The sequence below is a fragment of the Kwoniella shandongensis genome, chromosome 6 (assembly GCF_008629635.2).
Source record: "Kwoniella shandongensis chromosome 6, complete sequence".
In the NCBI taxonomy this organism is placed as follows: domain Eukaryota; kingdom Fungi; phylum Basidiomycota; class Tremellomycetes; order Tremellales; family Cryptococcaceae; genus Kwoniella; species Kwoniella shandongensis.
The window spans coordinates 1,361,416-1,387,702 of record NC_089292.1 but is presented as its reverse complement, the minus strand read 5'-3'; the positions used below and the strand labels follow the sequence as shown (position 1 = coordinate 1,387,702).

Below are 26,287 nucleotides of genomic sequence, written 5' to 3'. Positions count from 1 at the left end.
AACACTCCATCATGGGGTCGTCAATCTCTCAGCCGTCACGGCCCTCCTCCACTCCTTCGTCCACTGCACCGGATACATCCAATCGACCTCCGCCTATCAACACCTATGCCCCGATCCCCCGACCAGCCAGTACGCTGTCTCGTCTCAGCTCGATTCGGCGGCTCTCCTCGTTTGGTAGGTCGACCAGCGACAATGCGACGAAACGGGTACGACAAGGCAGTAGTTCCACTATCTCTGATACGCCCGTGATGTCGAGATCGGAGAAGAAGCAGAAACGAGGAGAAGGGAGTGAAAGTGGAAGTACAACACCAACACCTATTTCGACGGCAGCGAGCTCCAGTATGACTCCGATGGTGGCAAGGGAGGGTGGATCGTCAATGCAAATATCAACGAGACCGCCATCGCCTGTGCAGGAGGATGATCCAATGGATGGTACCTCACTTTCACCATTGACATATCCCCAACCGACACTTCCTTCTCTTTCCCTACCTCTACCAGCGTCTTCACTTACTTCGCCCCTCGCTTCAGATCTCCCATCACCCTCTGAAGACCCCTTGATCGAAGATCGTCTCCGATCGTTATCTACCATACGTGAAGCCCTCGGTCCTGAATGGTTAAATTCCAATGCTGCAACCACACCGGCTGTCGAACGTCTCATGCATCGTTTCCGAAGATCGTCATCATTCCCAACACTCTCAGATCAGAACCAACCGACCAATCCTACACGTACAATGTCTGATCGATTGACAGCTTTGCTCGGTTTCTCGTCGCCAGGTGAACATCCTTCGACTGCCTCGGAACAACCGAATCAACCACTCCCTACCTCAACTGGCTCCGCGGAAGCTGAGACTGATTCCGCGCCTACGCCGAACACGTTGGAAGAATTGACTCAGAGATTAGAACAAGCAAGAGAGGACTTGGCACAGACGGAGCAGCAGTTGAACGCGGCAAGGGAGACGGCGGAAAGAGCGAGGAGAGTGCCTGCCGGTGCAGTGTTAGTCATTCAAGGTCTTGCACAAACGCATACACATCCATCGGAAGGCGAATCATCGAATGGTAGATCATCACAAACCCCGCGGTCTCGCAGATCGTCTGAAGGTAGTGCTTCCACTGGCCCATCACAACAGCAACAGCAATCTGAGGAATCGAGTTCCACCTCTCTGGACACACAGGCCAGAATGATTGGTGGACTCTTGACGTGAGTTGATTTTGTTGTGATTGTTCGTGCTGGAGCTAAGCCTTGACTTCAGTGTTGCAGCGGCAGCAACAGCCAGCACACTTTTAGCTCCGAATCGGCCAGCCCCTACACCTGCTCCTCCTCGCACTCCTGCTGCGTCAACGCTCGAAACCATAGTCAACCGACTACGACCGAATCGACCACGCGGACCGCAATCCGTTGAGGCCGCTCTTGGAAATTACCTCAGAAACGTAATGCAGGACAATAGACAATCAGCAGCGGCTGCCGGTACAGCTGGTGGACCGACCCCGACTGCAGCCGAGAGCACAGAGTCACATATCTCGGATGAGTTCCAGAGGTTTTTGGAGGGGTTGCAAGGCGATTTAGTAGGAGCTGTGCGAGCTTTCGCAGCACCTCCGATTGAGGGCATATCACCGGATGCAGACAGCCCCAGGACAGCCACCGAAGGGACAGCGACCCCACAGCAATCCATTCCACAAGAGGAAGTTGCCGAACCGGTGTCTCGACCAGAACCCAACGGATCTGAAGCTGGTCCATCAAACTCGACATCGAGCGATGACTCAAACCTGGCGGTTCCCTCATTCCATTATCAGCCCGGACAGAACGCTGGTCCAATCAATGGGCAAGCCCCAGAAATCACAGGTGGTACGGATGGTGTGCCGCGACGACTCAACTTCTTCCGCGCACATATTTTCCCTCCTGTTTCTGCTTTCGACTCGGATCCTACCCCTGCAGAAGATGCAAATGCCATGGTCCCTTGCATCTTTATCGGTGTCAGATCGATCCGACACGATCCCAATATGACCACAGATGATCTTGTCCAACATCCGAGCTTCCCATTCGTAGATGGACAAGTTCCTCCTGCAGCTTCAGCCCAAAGTCCTTCCTCCACAGCGGTCGACCAATCTCAAATTGAATCAGCAGTGCCTGCAACTTCCCCCATTCCTCCTCCGTCACCCGCACTCGCACCTACACCTACATCGACGTCCACTTCGACTTCTGAGCGACGTTCATTACGAGATAGGTTTTTCGATCGACTGAACCCTCGTCGAGAGCACTTCCAACCACCTCCACAAGGTCCACTCAACACCTATCTAGTCTACGTGATAGGTGGAAATTACCCCAGATCGCATCCTATCCTCTCAATACCAAATTTGGTCACGGGCGGACCACTGACGGATGAGGAGATGGCTTTGGTGAGCGAGTTGATGGGTCCTGCCAAGCCTCCGACGGTAGAGAGAGCGGAGATTGAGAAGAGTGGGTTGAGAATCGTCAGAGGTGGTGATATGAAAACGTTGAGGGATAAGGAAGAAGTGTTGGAAAGTTGTGTGGATAGGTGTTTGGTGAGTTACGAGTCCTCTTATCCTATCGAAACATACAAAACAGTGAAGTTCATCAATCGTTAAATGAAGCTGAGTTTCTCGTTTTGTTTGGGTGACAGATCTGTCTGAGCGAGTATGAAGAAGAAGATGAGTGTAGGATTCTCAATTGCCGACATGGATATCACAAAGAATGTGTCGATCAATGGTTGAGCACAGGAAGAAATTCATGTCCCGCCTGTCGATCCGAAGGTGAGTTGGCATCGGCCCTGCCCTTGAGCGCATACCCATACCCATATGTGTATCAACTGACATTTGGTGATCCCTCCCTTTTATAGCGGTCGATACAAACAAGGGTAATACTAGAACGAGTGGTGGAGGATCGACATTGGAATCAGGTGCAGGAGGCACTGCGAGCCAAGGTTTACCGACAAGTGCCGGTCCACCTGTTCAAGCAGAGTAGATTTCGGGACAGCACGAAGTGGACGAGTTGTACACATATTATTCGGATAAGCATAGTTCTAGTCCAAGTCCCTTATCAATCATCATTGCACACACACACACACACACAATGCAACGCAGTCGCATCAAGGGTACCTATTGCTTGTTCTGCCAACTGAATGTGTGATGTCTCGCGATTCCTCGCTTTTATTCTTCATTCTGAAGTCACAGCCACAAGTCCCATCGACTTGGAAGTTTGGTGCTTGTATCATATGCATCAACCTGATCAGGTTCTAGAGAAAGTCTCTTCATCGCTATGTCATATATGACCGAAGAGAAAGGGGTTTGGTCTGTGCCAAGGAAAAGACCATGAATTGTATGGGATATGGGGGAAGGGGAAAGGTGCAGGGAGGGGAGGCGGTGAACAACCTATGAGGGTTGCTTTGGTGTTTCAGAGGTGTATTTTGAGGTGTCGACGCCGTGGACGTTGTGGTTGGCGACGTTGAACCTGGAGCGCGATAGAGTATGTTAATTATCTCCTCTTTTCGGCATATTTTGACCTCATGAAGTCGACTGTTTCTGAGCGGACCCTTCCTGAACAGCACCTCCCCCCCTTCACGGATATCGCTACACATCCCTTGTCCGCTCGTGTACACCGCAAGTTGACAGAGATCTCCATATCTCTACTTCCCGCTGTGACCTGCTTCCATTCCTTCCAGTCCCCTCATTCCGTCTCTATCACTCCAAACCCATTCCGCATGATTACACACCAAGAACGTAGAATGCAACTCACCAAGGGATAGCATGCAACTTCAATTGACTCCAAGTAGAGTTCCTCGCCGCTGTACCTTGCAGATACGGTGTCAATTCTGTCTCGCCATAGATCGGTTGTCCAGAAGCTGCTCGGGCGGAAAGTTCGGCTTGGTCTTTGGCGATTTCAGGTTGGTTAGGTTTCCATCCCCAGAATCGGACTGTGCGAGCGAGCCAGCGAGTGTCAGCTTCAGGTCCTGTTTAACAAGTTCTCCGGCCAGCTTGTAGCACACCAGTCGCGTATGGAAGCGAGAGGGATAGATGTCACAAGGACTTTTGTTGGGTAGAACAGACTCCCCACTCACAGGTAGAATTTTGGTAAGCGAGCATGAAACCAGCTGCGAAACCTAAGAAACCAGTGAGACGAAGGGCGGAACGAATGCTCGCTTTTGTCGACTTGGTAGGGTCAACACGTTCTGCGAAAGTAAAAGGAAAGGTATGTCAGTCAAGTTGTCCTCAAGACTGTATTGGCTTCTCTCTGTGGTTCCCCCTTTCTTATGACTTCTCGGCTGAGCGCTTTCAGCTCTGCCATTCCTCGTCGTCCTGCCCCCTGAAGCGTGCTCCTTCGTCCTCAGACCGTAACCGTGCACTTGGCTTCTGTGGCTATCCTTTTCACTCTGCCTTCGACACATGTCCCAATCCCATTCCCATTCCATCCTGTCCCTTGCTCAATTCCTCCAGTGGGTTCCATCAGACATAACTCCACTCGTATCCTCCTCTCCATTCCTCCAACCCCCATGTCCCACTACTTTTTCTTTGTAGTCCCACTGCGACCCCAACTCACCATAGAGATACAACAATCCCGGTCCAATAGCCGTCGCTCCTGCCCAAGTCGCATAATCCGACGGACGCATGTACCTCACGACTCTTGAGAAATGAGGGTCCGAATCGATAAGTGGGTAAGGCTGAGGTGTTTGTTTGAGAGGCATCGTGGGTCGTATATATTCTGTAGTCTGTTGTAGGTATGTATGTATGTATGTTATAACGAAGATGTGTTGAATATGGTCATTCTCAGTGGACGATACCATCACAGTGAGAGGATACAGTGAAGGGGGACGGGGATTAGATCGGAGATATACATTGTGGCACGAGGAAAGGGATCTCTTCATAACTTACTGGGCGGCGGGTGGGCAGTCATCACTGAATTGGCAGTCTCCAGCGTATGTATCGACAGACAGCGACGTTGCTGACCCAAATCAGTGTCTGCTTGCACGCAGTAAAAGTATGGGAACCGAAATGCGTCTCGTAAATCATCGATGGGTGATCCTATCTGAGTGCGAACGATGCCGCTAGAGAGAACTATGACCATCGCAGGCAAGTATTTCAAGATTTTGTGTCGGCTTAGTTTTCGACCCAAGGAGGGGCATTTGCAGTCTGGCTGATTTCTGAGTCGCTGCTATTATCGATGTTGCATCCGTTACTAGCTACATGTAGATTACAGTGAGAGAATCTGAGATCATACTACGAAGGTTCGAATGGGAATCGTGCTTCTTTGACACTGACTTGACGAAACGAGGCAAAATGGGCATTTATGGCATTATAAAACTGGTGTCTACGCCGTCTACGTGTCTATTATTATGACGAGTGTCCAAAGTCTAGTGCCCAGCAGGCGTTCCTGCGCCAGATCTCTTTGACATGGCCCGGATCTGAGAACCGTAGCGATAAAACACGAATGGGATGGCTATGTTCGAATACCATCGCATTAGTAAACTTGGAACAAGTGAATACAGAGGATGGACGAGACTCACGTAGCATGCAAGTGGCGATGAGTGCTAATAGACACGATGCCCATCGAGGCTGCATTCGAGAGTGATATAGCCTGTCAACGAACATGGGGATTGCACCTCCTACTAGACGAGTGAGGAAAGTCTTGGCAGCCATAGCAGACGCTGCGTAGTTGGAGAAAGAGTCGACGATATACTGCCATCAGACAAGCTCAAATGTCAGCAACATACGAGAGGGTGAAACACGAGGTGGGAAGTGACTCACAGAGTTGGCTCCAACGTAGATTGCAATCATTGCGAAACCGAAGAGTGCAGTACCGAAACAAGGTGCGATCCAGTGAACGTCAGAGTAAGATGTCCAAGCGAAGCTACCAAAGCAAGTCTCGTATCAGTGCCAAATCGCAATGACACGTTTTCGTACCAGGTGCACTTACATGAAGAAACCGATAGGAAGGACGATCGAACCGACCATCATTGATGGAAGTCGGGTTTCGGGAGGGACAGTCGTGCCGTTCGCTTCGCACTCTGCGTTTTTACGAGCGTAATGCTTCGCTTGCCATGGAAGCACGGTACCGAAAGTGAGCATCATACCGATGAGGATGGGGATGAAGGCAAGTCCGATAGAACCGATGGGCCAGCCGTGGATCTCGCCAAAAACAATAGGGACGGCGAAGAAAAGTAGGTAGAGCAGAGCGTAGATCAAAGAGAGGTACAGCTGAGATACAAGAAGAATCGTTAGTATAGCAAGAGGAGTGAATCCAAGGTATTCCTGTACGTACGGTGAAGAGCAGTACGATTGGTTCGGTGAAAAGAAGCTGCATTGGTCTGACAAGACTGGTCTTGATCACGACGCTGAGAGGCTGTTTGTGCAGTTCTTGCTCGGTAACGTACGACTCGTCGCCAGTCTCTTTACGAAGCTTCTGCGCTCGCTTTCGAAGGATCACAACGGCCTGTAATCGTGGGAGTCAGTTCCGCTGGTCAAAGGAAATAAGGATGATACTCACGTAAGTCTCGGGAAGGAAGAAGGTTGTGAGAAGCCAAGCGGCACCAGAAATACCTAGGAGTAGGTAGTAGTTTGCTCGCCATCCCTTTACGGTCAAGAATCCAGCAATGACAGGTCCGATGACAGGTCCAATGAAGACTACATAAATTGTTAGTCATCAGTGGATCGCCTTGAGATGTCATTGTTAGGCTAACTCACCAGTCCCTGAGAAGATAGCCATGGGAAGACCTCGGTCTTTTGTGTCCCATAGATCGGCGATCGATCCTCCGATGACAGTCATAGGAGCAGAAGCAGACAGACCGGCGAGAGCACGACCAATCACCAAAGTCTGCTTGTTATGAGCGAAAGCAGAGGGGAAGGTGAAGACTATTTGAATTCAACAGCGACAAGGTCAGGTCTACGTTTTGACGAAGTGGTAGGAAGGTTCCACTTACGGAAGTAGAGTCCCATTGATACCACGATGACAGGACGACGACCGGCGATTTCGGACAAAGGTGCGAAGAACTGAACAACGAGTGATCAGCACATGCCACAGAGATTCTTGATCAGAGTGCGCTTTGCGCAGTGCAAGGACTTACAAGGGGACCAATACCGAATCCGAAGACGAAAAGGGTAACTACGAAGGGGAGGATCAGGTTCTGGTTAGTAATCCGAGACGTCCCAGCAGAAGAATTCGAAACATACCAGTCACTGCAAACAAGTAAGTCAGCAATGGCCACAGTAGACGCTTTGTCTGAGGGACTGCTCACAATGGATGATATCGATATTGCAGTTAAATTCGATCGCTGCCTTTTCCATATCCATGACGATGAGTGAAGATCCAATAGCTACGGCGAAGCAAGTGAACGAGACCACTAGAGTCTGAAACCTATCCACATACGATTGACAAGATCAGCAAATGTCAGATGTCACTCTATCCATAGGTGACATACCATTTTTTGCCGACCGACTTGTTTCTCGGGTTCTCCGGATCATGTTCTGTAAATGTCACGATCTTGTATTTCACACCCTTCTCATCTGCAATACCTCCGGCCGAATGGGCGGTCAGACTGGTCGAGTGAGAGAGGGGTTCGTCCATATACCCCGCAGGAGTTTCGGTCGTATATTCGTCTGTCTGTGGTCCACCCTCTGTGTACGAGGGGAAGTTGACTGCATCAAGTCCTTTGAGTTGGTGATTGTGAGCCGTAGCTTCTGGTTCGGCGAGAACCCGGTCCATGTTGTTTCGTGAATAAGGTGGCAGCAATGAGGGTAAGCGATAGCAGTGATGAGTGACGGATTCTAAGCTGGCTGATGTAGTAATTGGAAAAGTCGAAGTTGAGGTGATGTAAGGTGGTTCGCTCGATGAAGCTTGGGTTAGTATTATATTTGGAAGGATGGCAAAGTCCAGATAAAGCAAGAGTTCGGCTCGTCAATATATATACAAGTACTCGAGACCTTCTCAAGGTTACAAATCGTTCATATAGATGATGCATATTACCTATTCCTATTAAGCGGCCGCGGTATCGCTCGGCTACAGCTCTGACGCGTTTGTTCTAAACACTGGTACTGCACTGTACTCACGGCGAGGTCCAGATCCATAGTATATATAAGGAGCGAGCCATGAAGCGACAAAATAGTGCTTTAGAATAGTGAAGAGCCAAGTTTGTCATCTCATATCGCTACGTGAATTATTTTGCGTTATCAAAACAAATAGGCTGCAAGTGGAAGAAAAACAAGCGATTACAGAAGGGATCACGTGATTTACTTGGTCTTGATAAACCGACAACCTAATATTCCGCGGCCGCGGATTTTGTATCGATTGGATGAGTGACTATAATCAGATCTGGCTTTCGGCGTCGATTGCATGTCTTTCCATGCCGATCATTGATCAGTCTCAATTCTCGTAATACAGCTAGACCTCTGATGTTCACATATATTCACACAGGAGTGGTCAGACCGGTCCGAGGACCGAGACTCCGTCGCTTAGGTCGAGTAATTGACTCTTAGTTCAACAAAAGAGCCCCGGGATATTCTTTCTCCGGGTGAAGGAGACAACTCGTGCGACTAGTGATAGCACAGGATGCTGACACAACAACTGAATAGCATTGCATCCATGTTGTTCTGTTCCGTGGGGACCATTACATTTTTAGGATGGTAGTGATTGCATGACATCGACAATGCCCCCCATCCGACTCGCTATCCCACCACTGCCTCAACTGATCCCATCTCCCATAGCCTGTATGTACGTTGCCCTCGCATCGCCCGCAGGTGTAGTACAGACTCAAACTATTTCAGATTACACGCCACCCCTTCAGACCACGTTCCTAGACATCAGGGGAACAGCTTATCACTATTCTCTAGAAAGCGTCGACAAAGCTAAGCAGGCCGGAAACGGCTGATGTCGATCCGTCCGCCTGGATGCTCTCGTTGGCAGTCCCGACGTCGAGTCCGATAGCGTTGGATGGTCTTGTGCGGGTACAGTGAAGAGATCGGCATTGCAGTTGGGCAACTGAAATGCGGAGTAATTAGATCAGGTTAACTGTCAAGACAACATATAAGGACCCTGTGCAAACTTACCAAGATTTCATGGTCCTCTTCGAGACTTGCACCTCTATCTGTGGTGATTTCGGTACCAGCGAATCATGCCTGACCACCTATCGCTCCGTGAAACTGCATGTTGTGTCAGTTGGCGCAACTATAAGGTTATAGCGAGTACAAGGAACACTCACTTGGCCAACTTGCCATACTAGATGTTCTTCCTTTTCACTCAACTTATCCCTTGCCCTATCAATCAGAATGAGTCAGATTTGAACGGAATATTGCCATGCTACCCGCTTGATTTCGGAAACGGAGCTTACCTTTTGAGTTGTTCCATCTTTTTCTTGGTATATTCTTGGGCATCGGCAGTTGACATATCGAGATGAAGGCCTAGACCAATGTCGAGCGTGACAACACTCGTATCGGGTCTATGAGTCCAACTTCCATGATCAGCATTGTGGATTCCAGCTTCTTGACAGGACGTTGAGCGACTCACACTTCCGCCTCGACCCATACTCCTGCTCCTAGCTCCGTGAGCGTATCCAACCCTTTACCATCCTGCTTTCCGAGCTCTGAAAGTTTCTCTCGTAGCGTCTCACTGTATCATGAAGAGCATGATCAGCTGAACGAAAGGACGCAACGCAGGTTGGGTGACTGAGCGATGACTTACTATTCTGATATGTCAAATTCGACCTGTGCCAGCTTTTGTCGGGTGATCTCGAGTTCTGGTAATAATGAATTCCTCAGATGGGCAGAGTATACTTGAGCTCTGGAAGAGCTAGATTCGTCGACGAGGGGAGTTGTCATTGTGGACGGGAACGATCTAATTGTCCTACTGTATAGCGAAGGTTAGCGAGAAGAATGCAGTAAAGAGTGAAATTGTGGTCGAAGCTATTCATCGAAGCCGGAACCAATTCAGGTGAGAGACTCACTCCTTTTTACGTCACCGCTCACATCGAAGATGATAACGCGGAATGTCGATAACACTTGGCATCATAATCTCTACTTTGTACATCTCACCTTGATTTGTTATCTTATTTAGGACTGTACACCAGCATTACAATATGGCACCTCCACCGCCCGTCCCCAATTCTTCCAGACCAGCACCTACCAACCCCTTCTATGCCGATGCTGGTCGTTCCCCCGCCTCGCCACCTCCTTCGTACGGCTCGTCACAACCTCCTCAAGCTGTTAGCTACGGCTCTTTATCCGATCTGACGCGAGGTAGACCGGCACAGGCACAATCGAACCAACAATCATTCACGTATCAGCCTCAGCCTGAAAGACAGGGATACAGACCTTCTCCTACGCCGGAGACAACCACTGGAGGAGGAGGAGGGAGGAAAGTACCGCCTTTGCCCAAAGAGGGTATGATGCATGAGCCACCTAGAGAACCACCAAGGAGGAATCCCGCGTCGGGTAAGTGGACATCCCACCAAAGTATACGCTGGTGAACAGCCTTCCCCAGCGAATGTACATAGTAGCTGACTTTGTTGACTATCTTTAGCCTCTGCGCCACCCCCACCTCCACCTGCTCGAGGCACTGCTGCTGGTGCTGCAGCTACTATCCAAGGATACATCCCCGCAGGTGCTCAAGCATCCGTCAATTCTGCTGCTGAAAGAGTGAAAGATGGATTCAACAGTATTGCGACGCAGGACAGAAAAGATCAGGTAAGTGCTATGGCTTCACAATGCTAGTTCCCACTTCGTCTCGGTCAAAGAATTCCAGGTCATCAGCAAAACAACTTGACCGTACTCCTTCTTCTGCGGCAATGCTGACCACTCTTTCTCATCTCACAGGTACTATCTGGGATCGGAAAGCTAGGTGTAGGAGCTGCCAAACTAGGCGCCAAGGGAGTCTATCAGATCGGAAAGTTTGCCTCCAAGTGAGAAATGTAAAAGGTTGTGTGAAATATAAAGGAGTGTCAAGTGGAGTCATAACGGCTCTGAGTATCATTTCAAGTTGTCCTAGCGCTTGTCTTCTGCCATTGTATGATAGTTATGCAGATCATGTACAGATACCACAGAGATTCCCACAATCCAAAGCGCGTCATGACGACAATGGATGGTCACGTGATCTCACCATCGATAGTGCGTAACCCCTCAACCTTACTCGCGAACCGGTTAACGTTGAATCCCATTTCCATCCCATTACACCTCGTCTTTGACTTTTGATCAGTACGCCTTGATACCTCCTTCCTCTTCCTTCTCTCGCCTCATTTGCTCGTCTAGCCACCATCAGCCCAGAAGCACACGAGTGGCTCAATCATTCAATAGGTCATACCTTTCAAGGAAAGCTAAATACGCTCAAGTCTGAAACCAGGGCATGACGGCACCTAGGTCAGTTTACACTTCCGATCGCTTCGATCGTTCAGAGCTGATATCGCCTCTTCCATAACACAGCCGTCCTGCCCCCCTTGATGGGCTTTGGATTGGGAGAGGTCAGAATGTTGACGAGTGGCTGAGACGTGAGTGTTGGCCCCGTAAGCCCTAGATTGTCTACTTGGAGCTAATCACTCGCACGCACTTTTGTAGAACACAAAGTGGTAAATACACCTTCCCCCGCGGCCGACACACGATCCAATAGCTCTTTCGACGGCTACTGTACTTTATGATGGGAGCTGACTATATGGTCTCGTTTTTAGGTGGTCTCAGCCACGACTGCTTCTATCGTCTCGACATTCTGCGGCTTCCCGCTCGATTCGCTCAAATCGAGACTACAGAGCTCGAGAGACGCGCCTTCGATAGGAAGATTGGCTGCTGAAGTCGTGAGAGAAGAAGGGATAGGAGGGTGAGTTGGCGAAAGAAGCGGGAGCCACACTAGGAAATGCTGATGATCTATGCGGTGCAGATTATGGAGAGGATTTCCGTAAGCTTTCAAACCCTTCCCAAAGCGAGGCTGGAGACACTTACGGTTGGTTTGATCACACATCGCAGTTTACCCCTTATCACCATCTCCATAGTCCGGACAATCTCATTCACTATCTACACATCGACCAAACGGATTCTCAACTCTGTCCCTGTCACTTCCACTCCTCCACCTCGACCAGATCAATTTTCGCTAAACTCCGACCCGCAATCCTCTTCCTCCTCATTCGCCTCCTCGTCGTCTCAGAGCAACGCTGCTGCCCTCAAGGACAAGCAACCTTGGGTGGACGTACATCTAGATGTGCTGAATCACAATACAGCGGCTGATGTGGCTCTTACGAGTCTGTTGGCGGGTGGAGCGAGCGGCTCGGTGGTCTGTGTTGGAAGTGCCCCTTTTGAGCTTGTCAAGGTGGGTTGGAAAGTTTAGGCATACGCATACCTTTGCTTCAGGCGGGCTATTTAGCAGGAGCTTCTACTCCAATCTCACTATACGATTGATTGACTTCCTCGCCGTATTGCTTCACTCACCTCCTCAGCTATAAAAAATAGTTGTACCCATGCTGACCACTTGACAGGTCCGCCGGCAACTGGAATACCAAATCTATCGCGACTCTCATCCTGAACTCTTCCGACCACCCATCCTTCCTGCTTCTGCAGCCCCACCGACCCGAGCTCCTCCGTTCGTGCCACCAACCACACTCCAAGCAGTCCGGCTTATCGTTTCCGCTTCCGGTATAAGAGGACTATATACCGGATGGAGATTGCACTTCATACGAGATACACTTGGGACTGCCCTATATTTCGCGGAGTACGATGTCATGCGGTATTATTTAGGACGACGGACTAAGGCGAAGGGCACGTTACTCGATGGAGATGTGAGAGATGGAAGCGGTGATGTTCAAGGCGATGTGCCGGATTGGGCGAAGAGCTGGTTACCAAAAGGGATAATACCGTTCCTGTGTGGAAGTGTGGCCGGAGTAACCAGTTGGGCGTTGATCTACCCTGTTGATGTGAGTCCTCAGTCATGTCCAGCACGCTTCTATCGCTGACAAAAGGTGTCTTGATTGACCCATAGGCTATCAAAGTAAGCTGGATATACATGGTACAATGGTCACAGTGCTTTGGCTAACGCATTGCGTGTTGTTAGACGAAAGCACAACAACGAGCTTTGTCCGGCTTGGAACCTCGAACACCCTTTGTCCAACTACAACGACTAGTACGAGGCACGGACAAGGATAACCCGAAACCGCTACTGACAGGTATCGCTCGGCTCTACAGAGGGTAAGTAGTATCTGTGTTATCAATCCCAGCTAGACTCTCTTGTATTCCAGAGGGTGGAATAGGCTATGGGAACACAGGCTGACAATCCTTTACGATTGAAATAGCCTCGGTGTTTCGATGGCTCGATCGATGCTCACACACGGATTGCTATGGACGATAGTCGATGCGGCTGGAAGTTGGATAGAGACCAAACCGTTTGAAAGGCTCGCGACGTACGAAAACCTATCATAACCACCTCGACAGTGCTCCGTGAAGTGTGTGAAAGCACAGAACAAGAAGACGTAATCGAGCGAATCCCTACGTCGTGTGGACAGCGAGGTGTATCTTCGTACGTCATACCAGCTCGCACTGAGCGACTTGTATATTATCGGAAGAAGGGAGACTTCTCCGTGAATCCGGAGTCGTGTGCGACGAAATGAAATGCAGCGAGGTGGGGACGTCGACTCCAACAGCACTAGGTGGGAAGAAGGGAAAAGGACGGAAGACATAAACATAATACACAATAGACGATTGATACTAGTAACAATCAACCCAATCATACTTACAATATACAATGTTCATATGCAGGTTTTCAACCAAAGGCAGGATTTTATTCGATATTCCCATGCATAATAGCTTTGATTCGTGCGTGATACGTTATGCAAGGTATAGTGTCATACGTATAGTGTAATATCTACGGTATCCCATTCCGTTTCTTCGTCCTCACTGAGATAAGTGACGGCAATTATTGCCGTCGCTTGCGTTGTGTGCGCTGACTGAGACACCGGACTGAACTGACCGATTTTGTTTTCGGTTCTTGACGGAGAAGCCCTCTACGTTACATCGTGCCCTATAGTTGCAGTTCACCCCCACTAGTCTCTGACCACTCTTTCGTGCCCATCTGGGATAATCGACTGACACATCTTGCAAATGCGAACAGCTCTTCATCGCCCGAGAAGAGGGAAGATGATCCTACGTCGTCGGCGTTGATACCCTACAAAGGGAACGGAATTCACGTCAGTATCTTAGCTTCACACATGTCACTTGGATGTTGTAAGCAGGGCTCACCATATCGTCCATGACTGTATCGAGAAGAGCAGAACAGCGGTCAGTAGAACACAACCGGCAACGTAGGGTATAGAATAGCGCTCACCATTCCGCATGTGCTCGTCATCGCCTGCTGTACCCTTGTCATGTTTGTCTGAGAATACTTGGAAGATAGGGACCTCTGACGAGATGAAGATTTTCGTCTTGTTTTCGTAGCACGCTTCGGTCATAGGGTGGAGTTAGTTTAAATTCCATCCTCTGATGAACGTGAACTGAAGAGGAACAATCACTCACCATCTATGAATGTGATGAACCGTCTCGCTTGATCTCTTTCACTCAGTCCCATCCTCGGTACATCCTCCACAAACACCGTCCCGAACCTTCCCGTTACTTCGAGATAATCCGCTGCACTCAATGGTCTGTTGCACAGATCTGAGAACTTGAATTTGGCAATACTACCACTTGACTCTGGGACGTGTAGTTCTCTGCCCCATAACGGGATAGTACGATTTTGAACGATCTCAGTCGAGATGGGGTCGGCAGAGGCGAGGGAATGGAATAGTTTTGAGAGTTCGGTTTTGGTTTCGGACGATAGTGGGGAGAAGTACACTTTGTTAAGTGCTCGAGGGAGTTTTCGATAGTCTATGAGAGTACAGATGCATGTTAGCCAGTTTCATGTCATTTGTGTTTACACAGCAAGCCTTGCGACAGAAGCTAAAGGGTACTCACCAGTCCCCGAATCCAGATCTACAACCTCAAACTTCTCCTTTATCAGTTCAATAGCTGGGATAAACGATTGTCGTTGGATACCATTGATATATAGCTCGTCTGGATGACGACTGGCAAAGGGCGTTGATTAGCTTGCTTGACTTCCAACAATTGAGATTACTCTGCGGCTCACTTTGAAGTCATAATGCACACCACGCCGAATCCCATTAGCCGTTCTAGCAGTTGTCGAAGGATCATAGCTGTGACAATATCCGTGACCTGAAGGGCCAAAAACAGACCTTCTCGTCAGGTCCAAACTTCTGAAATCACATATCAGATGCATCAACTCACCTGAAACTCGTCAAAACACAGCACCCTCCCTTCTTCTGCTAGACTCCTCGCAACCTCAGGCATAGCGTCCCTCTTCCCTAATCCCATTTCCGCATATTTCGCTCCGACCTCGTGCTGCCTTTGCAAGACGTCCAGCATGAATGAATGGAAATGTATTCTCGTACTTCCGTATCCTCCTACTTTCTTACTCTTGAATTGTTCCGGTAGCGTAGAATGGAAAAGGTCCATCAACATCGTTTTGCCAGTTCCTACAGATCCGTAGAGGTATAGACCTTTCGGAACGTTTTCAAGAGCATGAGTTGGTTGAGGATGAGCGGGAGTGCGATTGAACAGTTTTCCGAACTGAGAGTAAATACGTCAGGACTATCACCCTTCAGGCAATTGGCTTCAAGGAGAAGAGAAGAGAAGGCAACGTACGAAAGAAGGGGTTACTTCCTCGGCTGGTTCCGGTACAGGTCCCGGATCATAATGTTGCAGGTCTTTCCATAATCTTTGCAGCTTGCTAATGATTGCGCGTTGATGAGGGTCTGGCCGCAACACATTATCGGCGACGAGATGGTCATAACGTGTTATTGGGTCTAGATATACGACCGCAATTTGATCAGCAATGCTCAGCTTGATGTTGGGAGTTGTAGATGACAAGCTGTGCTGTCGACTTGACCTGACCAGTGATATTCTATAACGCACCTTTGAATGAAGCTCGTGCTTCTGCTGCATGCGTTGTCAAGGCATGCAGAGGCTTTTGACTCTCTTCACTCGTAGCTGATGAGTGCACCGACCTCCTAATGACTCTCGGACCTGGTCCCGTTTGTCGAGGTTTAGTCCAATGTGACCGACTGGACGAGGCCAATGAGGACACAGCGATATGAGGAAGCCGTATCGAACAGCGAGCTGAGCGTGCAATTGTTGACGACAATGGCCGCAGTGCAGGAGATATGGAGCGCATCAGATGAAAGCAGGCGACAGGGATGCGGAAGTAGATAGGTTACAACAAAATAGTTGATGTAGATGTTACAGAAAAGGAACGAATTGCAAAGTAACGCAATGTTCAAGTGATAATAGATAGAGTAGATAACACACCGAACTTCGGCAAACACCAACAGACGATACCGAGATCTTGTGAGGTCATTCTCCGCCACATTCCTCATAACTCCGAACAATATGAAAGATTAGGTCATATCGCCGAGGCGTTGACAACCAAGGTGTAAAGGTGTAAACAAACAACGTCGCGACTGGCTTTACTTTTGGTCATCATCCAACTTGACTTGTAAATCATCAGCATCGTTGACATCACTACATCTTGTCAGTCAGAATGTCACGTCGACCCACTACAGGGAGGGCGGGCAGCTCAATAGCTCGTACAGCTTCCTCAGCATCAATAGCAATGCCTCCACCATCAAAAATACCAAACAACCAACGTCCACCATCCGCTACCTCAACATCAGGCGCTTCGCACAGAGGTGGAGAAGATGGAGCGGAGAGCAGATCAAACAGTCCGAGTAGAAAGGGGAGAAAGACGATAGGTGGAGCGGGTGGATTGACCGGCAGTAGTAATGGTGGGAAAGGGAAGGGAACAGAATCATTGAGCGTCAATGATAATGGGGAGATCAACATTCAGGTTGTGGTCAGATGTCGGTGAGTGATGCTCTTGACTACCACAAGCTCTCCAGCTGTGCTGTACGGTTGACTTACTATTCCACGTACGCAGAGGGAGATCGTCACAAGAAGTAGCTCAAGCTTCTCCGGTAATCACCACGACAACCGGACCTATTTCCAGAGCCATCACGGTCGAAACAACACCCTTACCATCATCATCCATGTCGACCTTCACAACCGCGTCGGCGTACGGCGGCTCACATCAACCCATGACCAAGACCTATCCTTTCGACAAAGTGTTCGGACCAGAAGCGGATCAGACTATGATCTTCAACGAGGTGGCCGAGGGAATGTTGGACGAGGTGTTGGCCGGTTACAACTGTACAATTTTTGCATATGGACAGACGGGAACAGGTAAAACGTAAGTCATCGTCATGCCTTGTCTCTGGGTAGATCATGATGACTGACTTGATGTGCAGATACACAATGCAAGGAGATCTTGAGTTGACCAACCTCAATGCACCCAAGTCGACTGCCGGTATCGTCCCTCGAGTACTTCATCGACTCTTCTCCCTGCTCGAGAGCAGTCAGAATACAGAGTATTCGGTCAAATGTTCATACATTGAGCTGTACAATGAAGAACTGCGAGACCTATTGGCGACCGAGTACAAGGGTGATGCTTCTGCCACCCAACAACAGCAGAATGGTGGAGGATTGAAGCTCTACGAAGATGGAAAGAAGGGGGTATACATTCAAGGATTGGAAGAGACTGGCGTAAGAAATCTAAAAGAGGGATTGGGGATCGTGGATAAGGGTGTGAAAAGAAGACAAACGGCTGAGACCAAAATGAACACGGAGTCATCGTGCGTACATATGGATTCTGCTTTCCTCGCCCAAGTACTGATGTTTTTGCCACCCATAGTCGATCCCACACGATCTTCTCGATCACGGTACACATCAAAGAGAGCGGTCTGCAGCGAGGAGGTGAAGATCTGCTGAAGGTCGGAAAATTCAATCTCGTCGATTTGGCTGGTTCTGAAGCTATTGGTCGATCCGGCGCTACCGACAAGCGAGCACGAGAGGCGGGAATGATCAATCAATCGCTCCTCACACTTGGTCGAGTTATCTCAGCCCTGGTTGAGAAAGGCAGTCACATTCCATACCGAGAATCGAAACTTACTCGATTACTTCAAGACTCCCTTGGTGGACGAACCAAGACTTGTATCGTAGCGACCGTCAGTCCCACGAGATCCAACTTGGAAGAAACACTTTCCACGCTCGACTATGCGATTCGAGCGAAATCCATTCGAAACAGGCCAGAAGTCAATGCCCACATGACTAAAACCGGACTCCTCAAAGAATACGTCGGGGATATCGAACGACTTAAGACTGAGCTCATGGCTGCCAGGGAGAAGAACGGTATTTACATACCGGAGGAACAGTGGAGAGAAATGCACGAGCAACAGGCCAAGCAGAAATCCGACTACGATGAGGCTAAGCTGAAAGCGAGCTCGATTGAAGTCGAGCTTGTGACAATCAAGAAAGAGTTCGACGTAGTCAGCGTGAGATTGTTGGCCACGGCCGACGAACTCACTCAGGTCAGAGAGGCGGAGAGACAATTGACGGAGATGTTGGACGAGACCAAGGTGATCCTGGAAGAGGTTAGAGTGCAGCTCGAAGAAGAGGCTGTGCTCAGCCAAGCGTATATGAAGGGAGAGGAGAGACTGGACCAGGTCGCGGGCGGATTGAAGAAGGTCGCGACTGAGAGTGTAAGCGATGTAGGAGGTTTGTTCGACAAGCTCGGTAAGTGACGCATCCTTCTTAATTGGGAGATCAGCCGTATTGACACCAATACACAGCGCGAAAAGCAAAGGTGCTTGGATCAAATGCCGACTCAGCGACCAAGTTCGGCGGTGAACTGCAAGGACTGTCACACGACCTGAGAAGTGGTTTAGCTCAGCTTCATTCGGCACAAGACAGCTTCGGCGCAGAAGTGAAGTCGGAAATGGAAACCTATGCGTCAAAGGGACAAGAGGTAAGTTCCTAGGACGTGTACGTCACGGTAAAGCTAACTACAACACTGCCTTCAGACTTCACAGCGCGATCTCGCCGCTCTGGAGAAATCATTCACGGCTTTCAATGACCTTGCTAAGCGGATGGCTGCGTCTAACGAAAAGGGGCAACGTGAAGCAGCAGAGACAAGCAAGACTTTATTGGCAGTCAAGGAGGAGGTGCAGAGCTCAGTAAGGGAATGGGCGAAAGGTGTCAGCGAACGAAGTCAGAAAATGGTGGAAGATTTGTTGGAGCATCAGCAGGAACACCTGACTATGGTGAGTTGATATCCTCCGCAATGTGCCGACACAGTGTCAAATTCTGATATCTCTTGATTAGGTTGGTTCCGTCCTTGGATCTACAGCCGACCTAGTGGATGCGGTCATCACCACGGCGCGGGACCACCTTGCTGCTGAAGCCGCCTCCTCTTTAGCTTCCCGAGATGCCGCTCTTCGCGCTTCATCGTCTGAAATATCTCGTTTGCAATCGCAAAATCTCCTCCTTGCTCGACTTCTGTCGCAAGAGAAGGCGAAGACAGCAAAACTTCGTTCCGAACTCATCGGTAATTTGACGTCGATGATTGAGAACTTCACAGATGCGCAGGATGCAAGCTGGACAGAGGTCGTCGATCAGGTCAAGGTGGAGAATGAGAAGGGTGTAGAGGAGATGCAGACATTCGGTGTGGAGGTCCGAGGTGAATGGGAGCAGAGAGAACAGCAACGAGGAACTGTAAGAGGGGACCTTGTCGTGGCAGAGGAGACTGGGAGGAAACAGAGAGAAGCCGGACAGAACGTGAGTGAACTGTTCCAATTCGCATGGCGTAAAAGCCCCATGCTGATGGGGTTATCTTGGTGCAGGCTCTTGGAGATGTCAGAGACGGCATGCGAGAAAGACTGGAAGTGTACTCCGCAGCAACTATGGAAGAGGCGGGAAGTCATGTGTCAGTAGTTGACGGCTTCTGCTCAAAGATGGGCAAGGGTGCCACGGACGGTACGTCGAATGTATTCCACTAACGCAAAAAACCTTGCTCATATACGTTATGTAGTGTCGAGCAAGGCGTCATCTCGAGGAAAGAAACAGGCCGACATACTTTCCGCTTTGTCCCACACCATCGCTTCAACACATCAAAGCTCTCGATCACGTACTACCTCGACAGCAGAAAATATCTCTTCGATCACGTCCACTCTGCTTGCCTCTGTGAGTATGGCCTTGCGGCTGTCTGTTCCAACCACTGACATGTATCTCACTAGCAATCCACTGCGTCATCGTCTATCACGCAAGCCTATGATCACGCTCAAACAACGCTCGAGAACATGTTCGCTTCGACTGCTCGCTTCCTCGAATCAGGTATCAGCGAAGATGTGCCGACCGGCATCACCCCGAGGAAGAGAGCATGGAATGTTCCGACAGATTGGGAGAGGACCGGGAGTCGAGAGGCCGTCTTGGCAAGTTGGAGACAGAGACAAGCTTCAGGCGAGACAAGCGGGTCTTCCTCTCCTAGAGAACGAGAACAGGATGGTCTGGTCGAGGGCGAACAGGAAACTGAGTCACGGGAGAACACCATCACTTTGGATACTGTGGCGGCTATATCATCGAGACCGACATCAAGAGAACCGACACCTATCACAAGTATCCCATTGCCAAATCCGATATTGTCAGCGAGTCAGAACGGTCATACTGGATTGAGACAACCTTCAGCGTCTGGGATACCGAGTAAGAACGCCAAGTCAATCAGCGCAGGAATAGGGAAGAAGTTGGGAGCAGGAGTGGTCGAGGAAATTAGACCGAGTATGACGGTTTTAGGAGAAGGAGTAGGATTAAACGTTCCTCGTAGAGCAAGGAAGTAGATGCGCAATTGTACGAGCAGTGTGGATTTGTATTGAAGATGGTCGAGGTACAATAGGTTCAGATCGAATTGGACATTGGAAGTACAGTATATTCGGTGTATAGTATGCACTCATTGTTTGACTTTGTATTGGGTCGCAGACGTGATATCAAAGGTGGCTCCGCCGGGTTCCGAACTCAGATACTGCACAGTGGGGAGGAGGGGGAAGGCGAAGGGGGATGAGGGAAGGGGGGCCAATCATATCAGTGGGGTGGACATGACCGGAGCCAGCAAGTTCAACAACGGATGCGAATGCATGTTGTAATCGGATCACCACTCCGTCACAGCCCACGGCTAATCGGTCACTCCACTTGAGGGTGGTCCGGGCATGGTCACAATTGTTCCAAAATAGATTAAGGTCAGCGTTTCGGCGGAGATTATAATGTTTATCTTGCATTGCATCTTTTCCAGCATTCCTGTAGGTATCGGACTCACTGCTACTCGGCCTCTTTAGACCATTTTCGGTCGGTGCATGGTCCCACCCATACTGTGAACCACACACCAACAACTGGTCAGGGGGGTTGAAAACACACTCATAAATCCCTACAATCACCGTTAAGCCCGATCCATGTGCCCGATCGTTTCAGCGTTTCAGCCGAGAAGACTTGGATGACAGGATATTCACCTTACCTAGCCGACGGCTCTGACTCAGAGCACAGCAATAGCACTGACAATACTGTATATAATGAGCAGAAGATTGTGCAGATTGACTAAAGACCTCCTAACACTGACACACGTTCTGAACATTCGACAAACAAAATGTCACTTGTCAAACCTGCTCATTTCGTGGCTGTCCCTCAAGGGATGTGGTGGGTGCTTGTTCCGTCTCACTACGTCATATCGTAGTGTGAAGAATACCAACTAACGCTCATGTACAGGGGACACGTCCGACCCCTTCTCCAAGTCTCGCTCAACCTCCTCCAGCTCCATCCTCACATTCACCTCACATTCCTCCTCTCCCCTTCTATCCTCCCCCGGATCCAACAAGAGCTCAAGGCATACCAGTCCTCCCGAGCCATATTGGACAGGATCCAACTCATCCAATGTGTTTCGAAGGATTTTCATCTTCCAGAGATATATGATCCGGCAGCAATGCATTTGGAAGCTGTGAACTATGCAGCGACACTACCCGCTTTTATTCATTTGCTCTATGGAGATGAGCATGAGTATAGCGTCAAAGGTGTAGAGAACAAGTGGAAAGGTATAGAACCAGATGTCGTCCTCTTCGATGTAAGTGACTGTCTACCAACACAAGTACTATAGATAGTCCGCCCGCAGATGGCAGCTGACACTTCGTACTGTATTGTAGATCTTCCAACACTTTGTTCCGGGGGCGATCAAAGGCGTCCTGTCTGCTCTGAACAAACCTCTTCCTAAGATGCTGGCATTTGTTCCGAGTAACGCCGCTGCTGCCTACCAGTGAGTCAGCCACATTCGATCCTCTTCACTATGTCGGTCGGTATTCATCATCGTGGTAGTGGCTCACAAGACTAACGATTGCGTGTGCAGCTGTTTCGTCAAAGAAGAAGACGGAGGGATGTTTGCCAGAGTCATCAGACTTGCCGACGAAGCTGTCAAGGAAGGGATGGATCCTGTCGAAGCTTACACCAAAGTGAGTGGTTGACTGTGCACATTGCGAGATTTGGCTAATAAGACCGTTGATGACACTGCAGTACGCATTCTACACCGATGGTAGTACAGTAACAGTCCCTGGGTCGCCCACCAAATTTGACTGTGAGTGCTTGCTCACTGGCTATATGATAGCAAGGCTGACGGGGGTGAAATGCTGCTTTGACCGATAACCAGACGAATGGTGTGAGTTCACCTTCGTTGGCGCGGTTTGATGATTCTGGTCGTCCTACTGACTCGTCGTGTCTCGCTTAGTCCCTCTCTTCGGTACCATCTTCTTCCCGCCTGGAGCATTTGCGTCGATGGCACCAAGTCATTTCACCGCTTATGACGACGCGGTGACTGCCTTCGTCATCACATGTAACGAGGAGTTTGAGCCCGTTACTGTCAAAGCTGCCGAAGAGAAGTTTGGTAAGAAGGTCTACACCGTCGGGTGAGTGTTGCTCTCTGCACTTCCTTGAGGATCTACAGCACGGTTTCTTGTGACCAACTTTAGCTAAAAGAAGGAACACAGCCCCCAGTTCACCGCTGAGACATGGAACGGAGCGAAGCCCTCCATGTTCGGTGAAAGCGACGATGACAAGCGCGTCCTCGCATTCATGGACAAGATGAAAGAGAAGCACGGTCTCAAGTCTGTTGCATATATCAGGTACGTTCGTCGTTGTGCTCACTCAGTTTACCAGGCCTTTGTTGACCAAATCGCATCACCGGATTTAGCTTTGGATCCTTGTTCTTCCCTGTCCGTCGAACCGAATTGATTCGCTACATTCTCCATTCTCTTCGCGCAAACGATATCCCCTTCGTCTTCGCTTATGCTTCCGGTATGGCCAAGGTCCCCGATGACTTGGTGGCAGAATTTAAGGACGACGAGGATAGTTGTATGGTCAAGTTTGCACCGCAAATTCAGATCTTGAACCATGACGCGTTGAGTTTCTTCGTCGTGAGTGCAGTAGCCTATCCCGGTCTTCCCATCACATGGTTGTCTAGAGCTGATCGACACCTGTGAGATGTAGACTCATTGCGGAAGCAACAGTATCGCAGAGGTAAGCCAGAGAATTCATTCGGACAGACGGTCGAGCGACCCGATTTCTTGAACTGACGAGGGGATCCGTTTCTACGCGTAGGCCATGGTGGCTGAAGTGCCTATTGTCGCGATGCCTTTTGCTGCTGATCAAGGACAGTCAGCTGCCATTTGTGAGTATCCGGTGACTACGAGACGTGATTGATGTTCTCGTGCTTGAGCTGATCTCGTCATTATCGAAGGGATCGAGAATCACAGGGTCGGCATCCAACTCAAACAGGTCATGACATTCGTCAACCCCGAGCACAAGAAGCTTCACGACGGTACAGAGATCATCGGGACCGAAGAAGCTATCACTGCTGAGATGAAGGACGTCTTCAAGAGGATGAAAGGGCCAGAAGGGGAAGAGTTGAGAGAGAGGATGCAAAGCTTGAGGAGAGTCGCGCAAGAGAGTTGGAAAGATGGGAAAGCTAGGAGAGATATGGAAGCGATAGGCACATTCTTCCAATGATTTCAGCTGTGGATGTGACCACAGCTTCCTCAATGATAGATACGTAGATCTTCAAACTTCCTCGTTGGTAGGACGGAAGATGACAACAAAGTAATTTGACACCTTTGAGTACGCGATTCCTTCATGTCTTGTGTCCCATTGTACACTCTGATGATGGGTACCTCGTCACCACGGCCGACATGATATGTGCGCATTGCAACTTTTTGTATTCCTGAAGAGACTGGAAGGCCCACCTCACGGAGGGATATATAAGCGGCCATGCGGCAATCCATCAACCAACAATTGTTCTGATTGACAAAAATAGACATCCGCTCGGCCAGGGGAACCCATTGTTCGATTGTCGAAACGTTTCAGCCTCGTGCGAGGTTGAATATCCCGATCAAACGGCCTCGGCTATCAAACATGCAGCAGTACGAGTACAGTATAAGAGGGGTTGGTGGAGAAGTAGAGGTCTTGAGGTGATGTAACTATTGTCAGGATATTGTCATTCTACGTACTAGACCTTGTCATTCAAAAGAATCCAGAATGTCATCTCCTAAACCTGCTCATTTCGTGGTCGTCCCCCAGGCGATGTGGTGAGTTCCAGTACCCACCATACCCAGTGCATAAAATCCACGTACTGTAGCAACGACTGACGTGTGAGTGGCGTCACTCCACCTCGCAGGGGACATGTCCGACCAATCCTCCAATTGTCCCTCAATCTCGTCACGCTTCACCCTCATCTCCACCTCACGCTCCTCTTAGCCCCATCCGTCAAACCTCGAGTGGAACAAGAACTCAAATCGCTCGGGCTCTCACTCCCAAAGGGTGATGCGAGCGAGAGCGAGACCATCATGGATCGAGTTCAGATCATCGATTGTATTTCGAACGATTTTCATCTTCCAGAGGTTTGGCACCCTGCTACTATGTTAGAAGAGGCCATCAACTATGGTGCGACATTGCCAGCGTTTATCAAGTTGCTCTATGGTGGTGGGGCGGATGAGAAGGTTCAAGGGGTTGTGAACAAGTGGACAGGTATTGAGCCGACGGCTGTCATGTTCGACGTGAGTCACTGCCCTGAGTTACAACTACAGTACCACTGTAGATCGTATCGTCATGCTCTGAGAATACTGTAGGACTAACAAATGCGCTGTATTGCCACCGCTTAGTCTTTCCAACACTTTGTTCCAGCTGTGGTGAAAGGGGTCGTGAGCTCGTTAGGCAGAGCTGTTCCTCATCTTCTTGCATTTGGACCCAGTAACGCCGTGTCCGTCTTCCAGTAAGTACATCAGCTCAAACACTGCTTTCCTTAACATGACGGATTGCGTCAGAGGCGACATTGTTCGAGAAGCGAAGTGGACACTTACTGACCGGCCTTTCTCACAGTATGTTCGCCTCGGAGAAAAGTGGCGGTCTATTCGAGAAAGTCATCAGGCTCGCCAACGAAGAGATGGCAAAAGGAATGGATTCCGTGGCGGCTTACGACAAAGTGGGTATCAAGGCACTCAACACGGACATAGAAGCGCTGTGCTGATACCAGGCGACCGCTTTGCAGTATGCTTTCGTCACCGACGGTAGTGTCTCCCCTCTTCCTGGTCTACCTACCAAATACGATTGTAAGTAACTCGCACGTATCCGGATTTCATTTGTTTCGTAATACTAATCAGCGCATGCTCAAACAAAGACGAGTGGTGTAAGTCAACATATTTCAAGCTCACTGTTTCGCACGACAGTATGCTGACTCTCTGCTCCTTTTCTCGTAGTCCCACTCTTCGCCACTATCGGTCTCCCTCCTGGAACGTTCTCGGCCCTCGCTCCTAGCTATTACTCGGCGCGCGACGAGGCAGTCACAGGATTCGTCCTTCCTACCAACGAAGAGCTTGAACCAGTGGCTGTGGCCGCTCTCGAACAAGAGCTCGGGAAGAAGGTTTACATGACCGGGTGAGTCGAGTGGTGCTACTCCACTCCACTCGACCATCATCGCGGGATCTTATGATCAGAGTCAATCTTCCCCTTCCTGGAAGGCGTGCTAGCTTACATATCTGTGTTCGTGTGGCAGACTTCAATTTGCCGATAACATCTGGAATGGCGGAAAACCGTCGTTGATCGGTGGGGATGCAGATGATGAGCGAGTGCTCTCCTTCCTTGACAGAATGAAGGAGAAGCACGGTTCGAAATCAGTGTGCTATGTCAGGTGAGCGGACATCTGCCCTTCAACCCTCCGCAAGCCGAATGATGATCGTCTCGTTTCATTGCTAACCTCATCTTCTACAATAACTTTAACTCACATAGTTTCGGATCGTTGTTCTTCCCGATCCTTCGACCAGAACTTATTCATTGAATCCTTCATACTCTCAAGGAGGAACAG

The 26,287-nt window shown here is 49.6% G+C and overlaps 10 protein-coding genes across 10 annotated transcripts; 6 read left to right on the top strand and 4 right to left on the bottom strand.

Moving 5' to 3' along the window:
• Nucleotides 1-11: 11 nt before the first annotated feature.
• Nucleotides 12-2,980, top strand: CI109_103803 (uncharacterized protein; the record flags this gene model as incomplete). The annotated part of the gene is made up of 4 exons (XM_032001697.1): nt 12-1,198; nt 1,251-2,541; nt 2,640-2,769; nt 2,856-2,980. 4 exons carry the CDS (start codon nt 12-14, stop codon nt 2,978-2,980), a joined length of 2,733 nt encoding a protein of 910 aa, XP_031863860.1.
• Nucleotides 2,981-3,387: 407 nt separating this feature from the next.
• On the bottom strand, nt 3,388-4,697 carry CI109_103802 (uncharacterized protein; the record flags this gene model as incomplete). The annotated part of the gene is made up of 4 exons (XM_032001698.1): nt 3,388-3,466; nt 3,752-3,929; nt 4,074-4,184; nt 4,553-4,697. 4 exons carry the CDS (start codon nt 4,695-4,697, stop codon nt 3,388-3,390), a joined length of 513 nt encoding a protein of 170 aa, XP_031863861.1.
• A 666-nt stretch (nt 4,698-5,363) lies between these two features.
• Nucleotides 5,364-7,711, bottom strand: CI109_103801 (uncharacterized protein; the record flags this gene model as incomplete). The annotated part of the gene is made up of 12 exons (XM_032001699.1): nt 5,364-5,449; nt 5,517-5,688; nt 5,758-5,860; nt 5,927-6,207; nt 6,272-6,442; nt 6,497-6,633; nt 6,694-6,861; nt 6,930-6,999; nt 7,074-7,111; nt 7,180-7,185; nt 7,245-7,363; nt 7,428-7,711. 12 exons carry the CDS (start codon nt 7,709-7,711, stop codon nt 5,364-5,366), a joined length of 1,635 nt encoding a protein of 544 aa, XP_031863862.1.
• Nucleotides 7,712-8,831: 1,120 nt separating this feature from the next.
• Nucleotides 8,832-9,819, bottom strand: CI109_103800 (prefoldin, alpha subunit; the record flags this gene model as incomplete). Its single annotated transcript, XM_065967372.1, has 6 exons — nt 8,832-8,983; nt 9,126-9,144; nt 9,204-9,258; nt 9,333-9,440; nt 9,509-9,610; nt 9,683-9,819. The coding sequence occupies 6 exons, from the start codon at nt 9,817-9,819 to the stop codon at nt 8,832-8,834; spliced, it is 573 nt and encodes a 190-aa protein (XP_065823444.1).
• Nucleotides 9,820-10,076: 257 nt separating this feature from the next.
• Nucleotides 10,077-10,902, top strand: CI109_103799 (uncharacterized protein; the record flags this gene model as incomplete). Its single annotated transcript, XM_065967371.1, has 3 exons — nt 10,077-10,431; nt 10,520-10,683; nt 10,813-10,902. 3 exons carry the CDS (start codon nt 10,077-10,079, stop codon nt 10,900-10,902), a joined length of 609 nt encoding a protein of 202 aa, XP_065823443.1.
• Nucleotides 10,903-11,338: 436 nt separating this feature from the next.
• CI109_103798 (uncharacterized protein) lies at nt 11,339-13,392 on the top strand (the record flags this gene model as incomplete). Its single annotated transcript, XM_065967370.1, has 9 exons — nt 11,339-11,352; nt 11,416-11,480; nt 11,548-11,558; nt 11,658-11,803; nt 11,864-11,881; nt 11,950-12,289; nt 12,456-12,890; nt 13,028-13,161; nt 13,266-13,392. 9 exons carry the CDS (start codon nt 11,339-11,341, stop codon nt 13,390-13,392), a joined length of 1,290 nt encoding a protein of 429 aa, XP_065823442.1.
• Nucleotides 13,393-13,990: 598 nt separating this feature from the next.
• On the bottom strand, nt 13,991-16,387 carry CI109_103797 (uncharacterized protein; the record flags this gene model as incomplete). The annotated part of the gene is made up of 10 exons (XM_065967369.1): nt 13,991-14,134; nt 14,209-14,222; nt 14,294-14,407; nt 14,482-14,829; nt 14,917-15,026; nt 15,089-15,174; nt 15,247-15,588; nt 15,664-15,824; nt 15,934-16,044; nt 16,327-16,387. The coding sequence occupies 10 exons, from the start codon at nt 16,385-16,387 to the stop codon at nt 13,991-13,993; spliced, it is 1,491 nt and encodes a 496-aa protein (XP_065823441.1).
• A 171-nt stretch (nt 16,388-16,558) lies between these two features.
• CI109_103796 (uncharacterized protein) lies at nt 16,559-20,741 on the top strand (the record flags this gene model as incomplete). Its single annotated transcript, XM_032001703.1, has 10 exons — nt 16,559-16,881; nt 16,955-17,263; nt 17,322-17,705; nt 17,765-18,645; nt 18,702-18,877; nt 18,933-19,172; nt 19,234-19,686; nt 19,752-19,884; nt 19,940-20,091; nt 20,145-20,741. The coding sequence occupies 10 exons, from the start codon at nt 16,559-16,561 to the stop codon at nt 20,739-20,741; spliced, it is 3,648 nt and encodes a 1,215-aa protein (XP_031863866.1).
• A 797-nt stretch (nt 20,742-21,538) lies between these two features.
• Nucleotides 21,539-23,940, top strand: CI109_103795 (uncharacterized protein; the record flags this gene model as incomplete). The annotated part of the gene is made up of 11 exons (XM_065967368.1): nt 21,539-21,588; nt 21,658-22,009; nt 22,089-22,198; nt 22,289-22,391; nt 22,453-22,513; nt 22,664-22,841; nt 22,923-23,057; nt 23,126-23,348; nt 23,422-23,451; nt 23,533-23,602; nt 23,672-23,940. 11 exons carry the CDS (start codon nt 21,539-21,541, stop codon nt 23,938-23,940), a joined length of 1,581 nt encoding a protein of 526 aa, XP_065823440.1.
• A 525-nt stretch (nt 23,941-24,465) lies between these two features.
• CI109_103794 (uncharacterized protein) lies at nt 24,466-26,260 on the top strand (the record flags this gene model as incomplete). Its single annotated transcript, XM_065967367.1, has 8 exons — nt 24,466-24,515; nt 24,605-24,983; nt 25,089-25,198; nt 25,306-25,408; nt 25,475-25,535; nt 25,683-25,860; nt 25,979-26,113; nt 26,212-26,260. 8 exons carry the CDS (start codon nt 24,466-24,468, stop codon nt 26,258-26,260), a joined length of 1,065 nt encoding a protein of 354 aa, XP_065823439.1.
• Between the last annotated feature and the right edge of the window lie 27 nt (nt 26,261-26,287).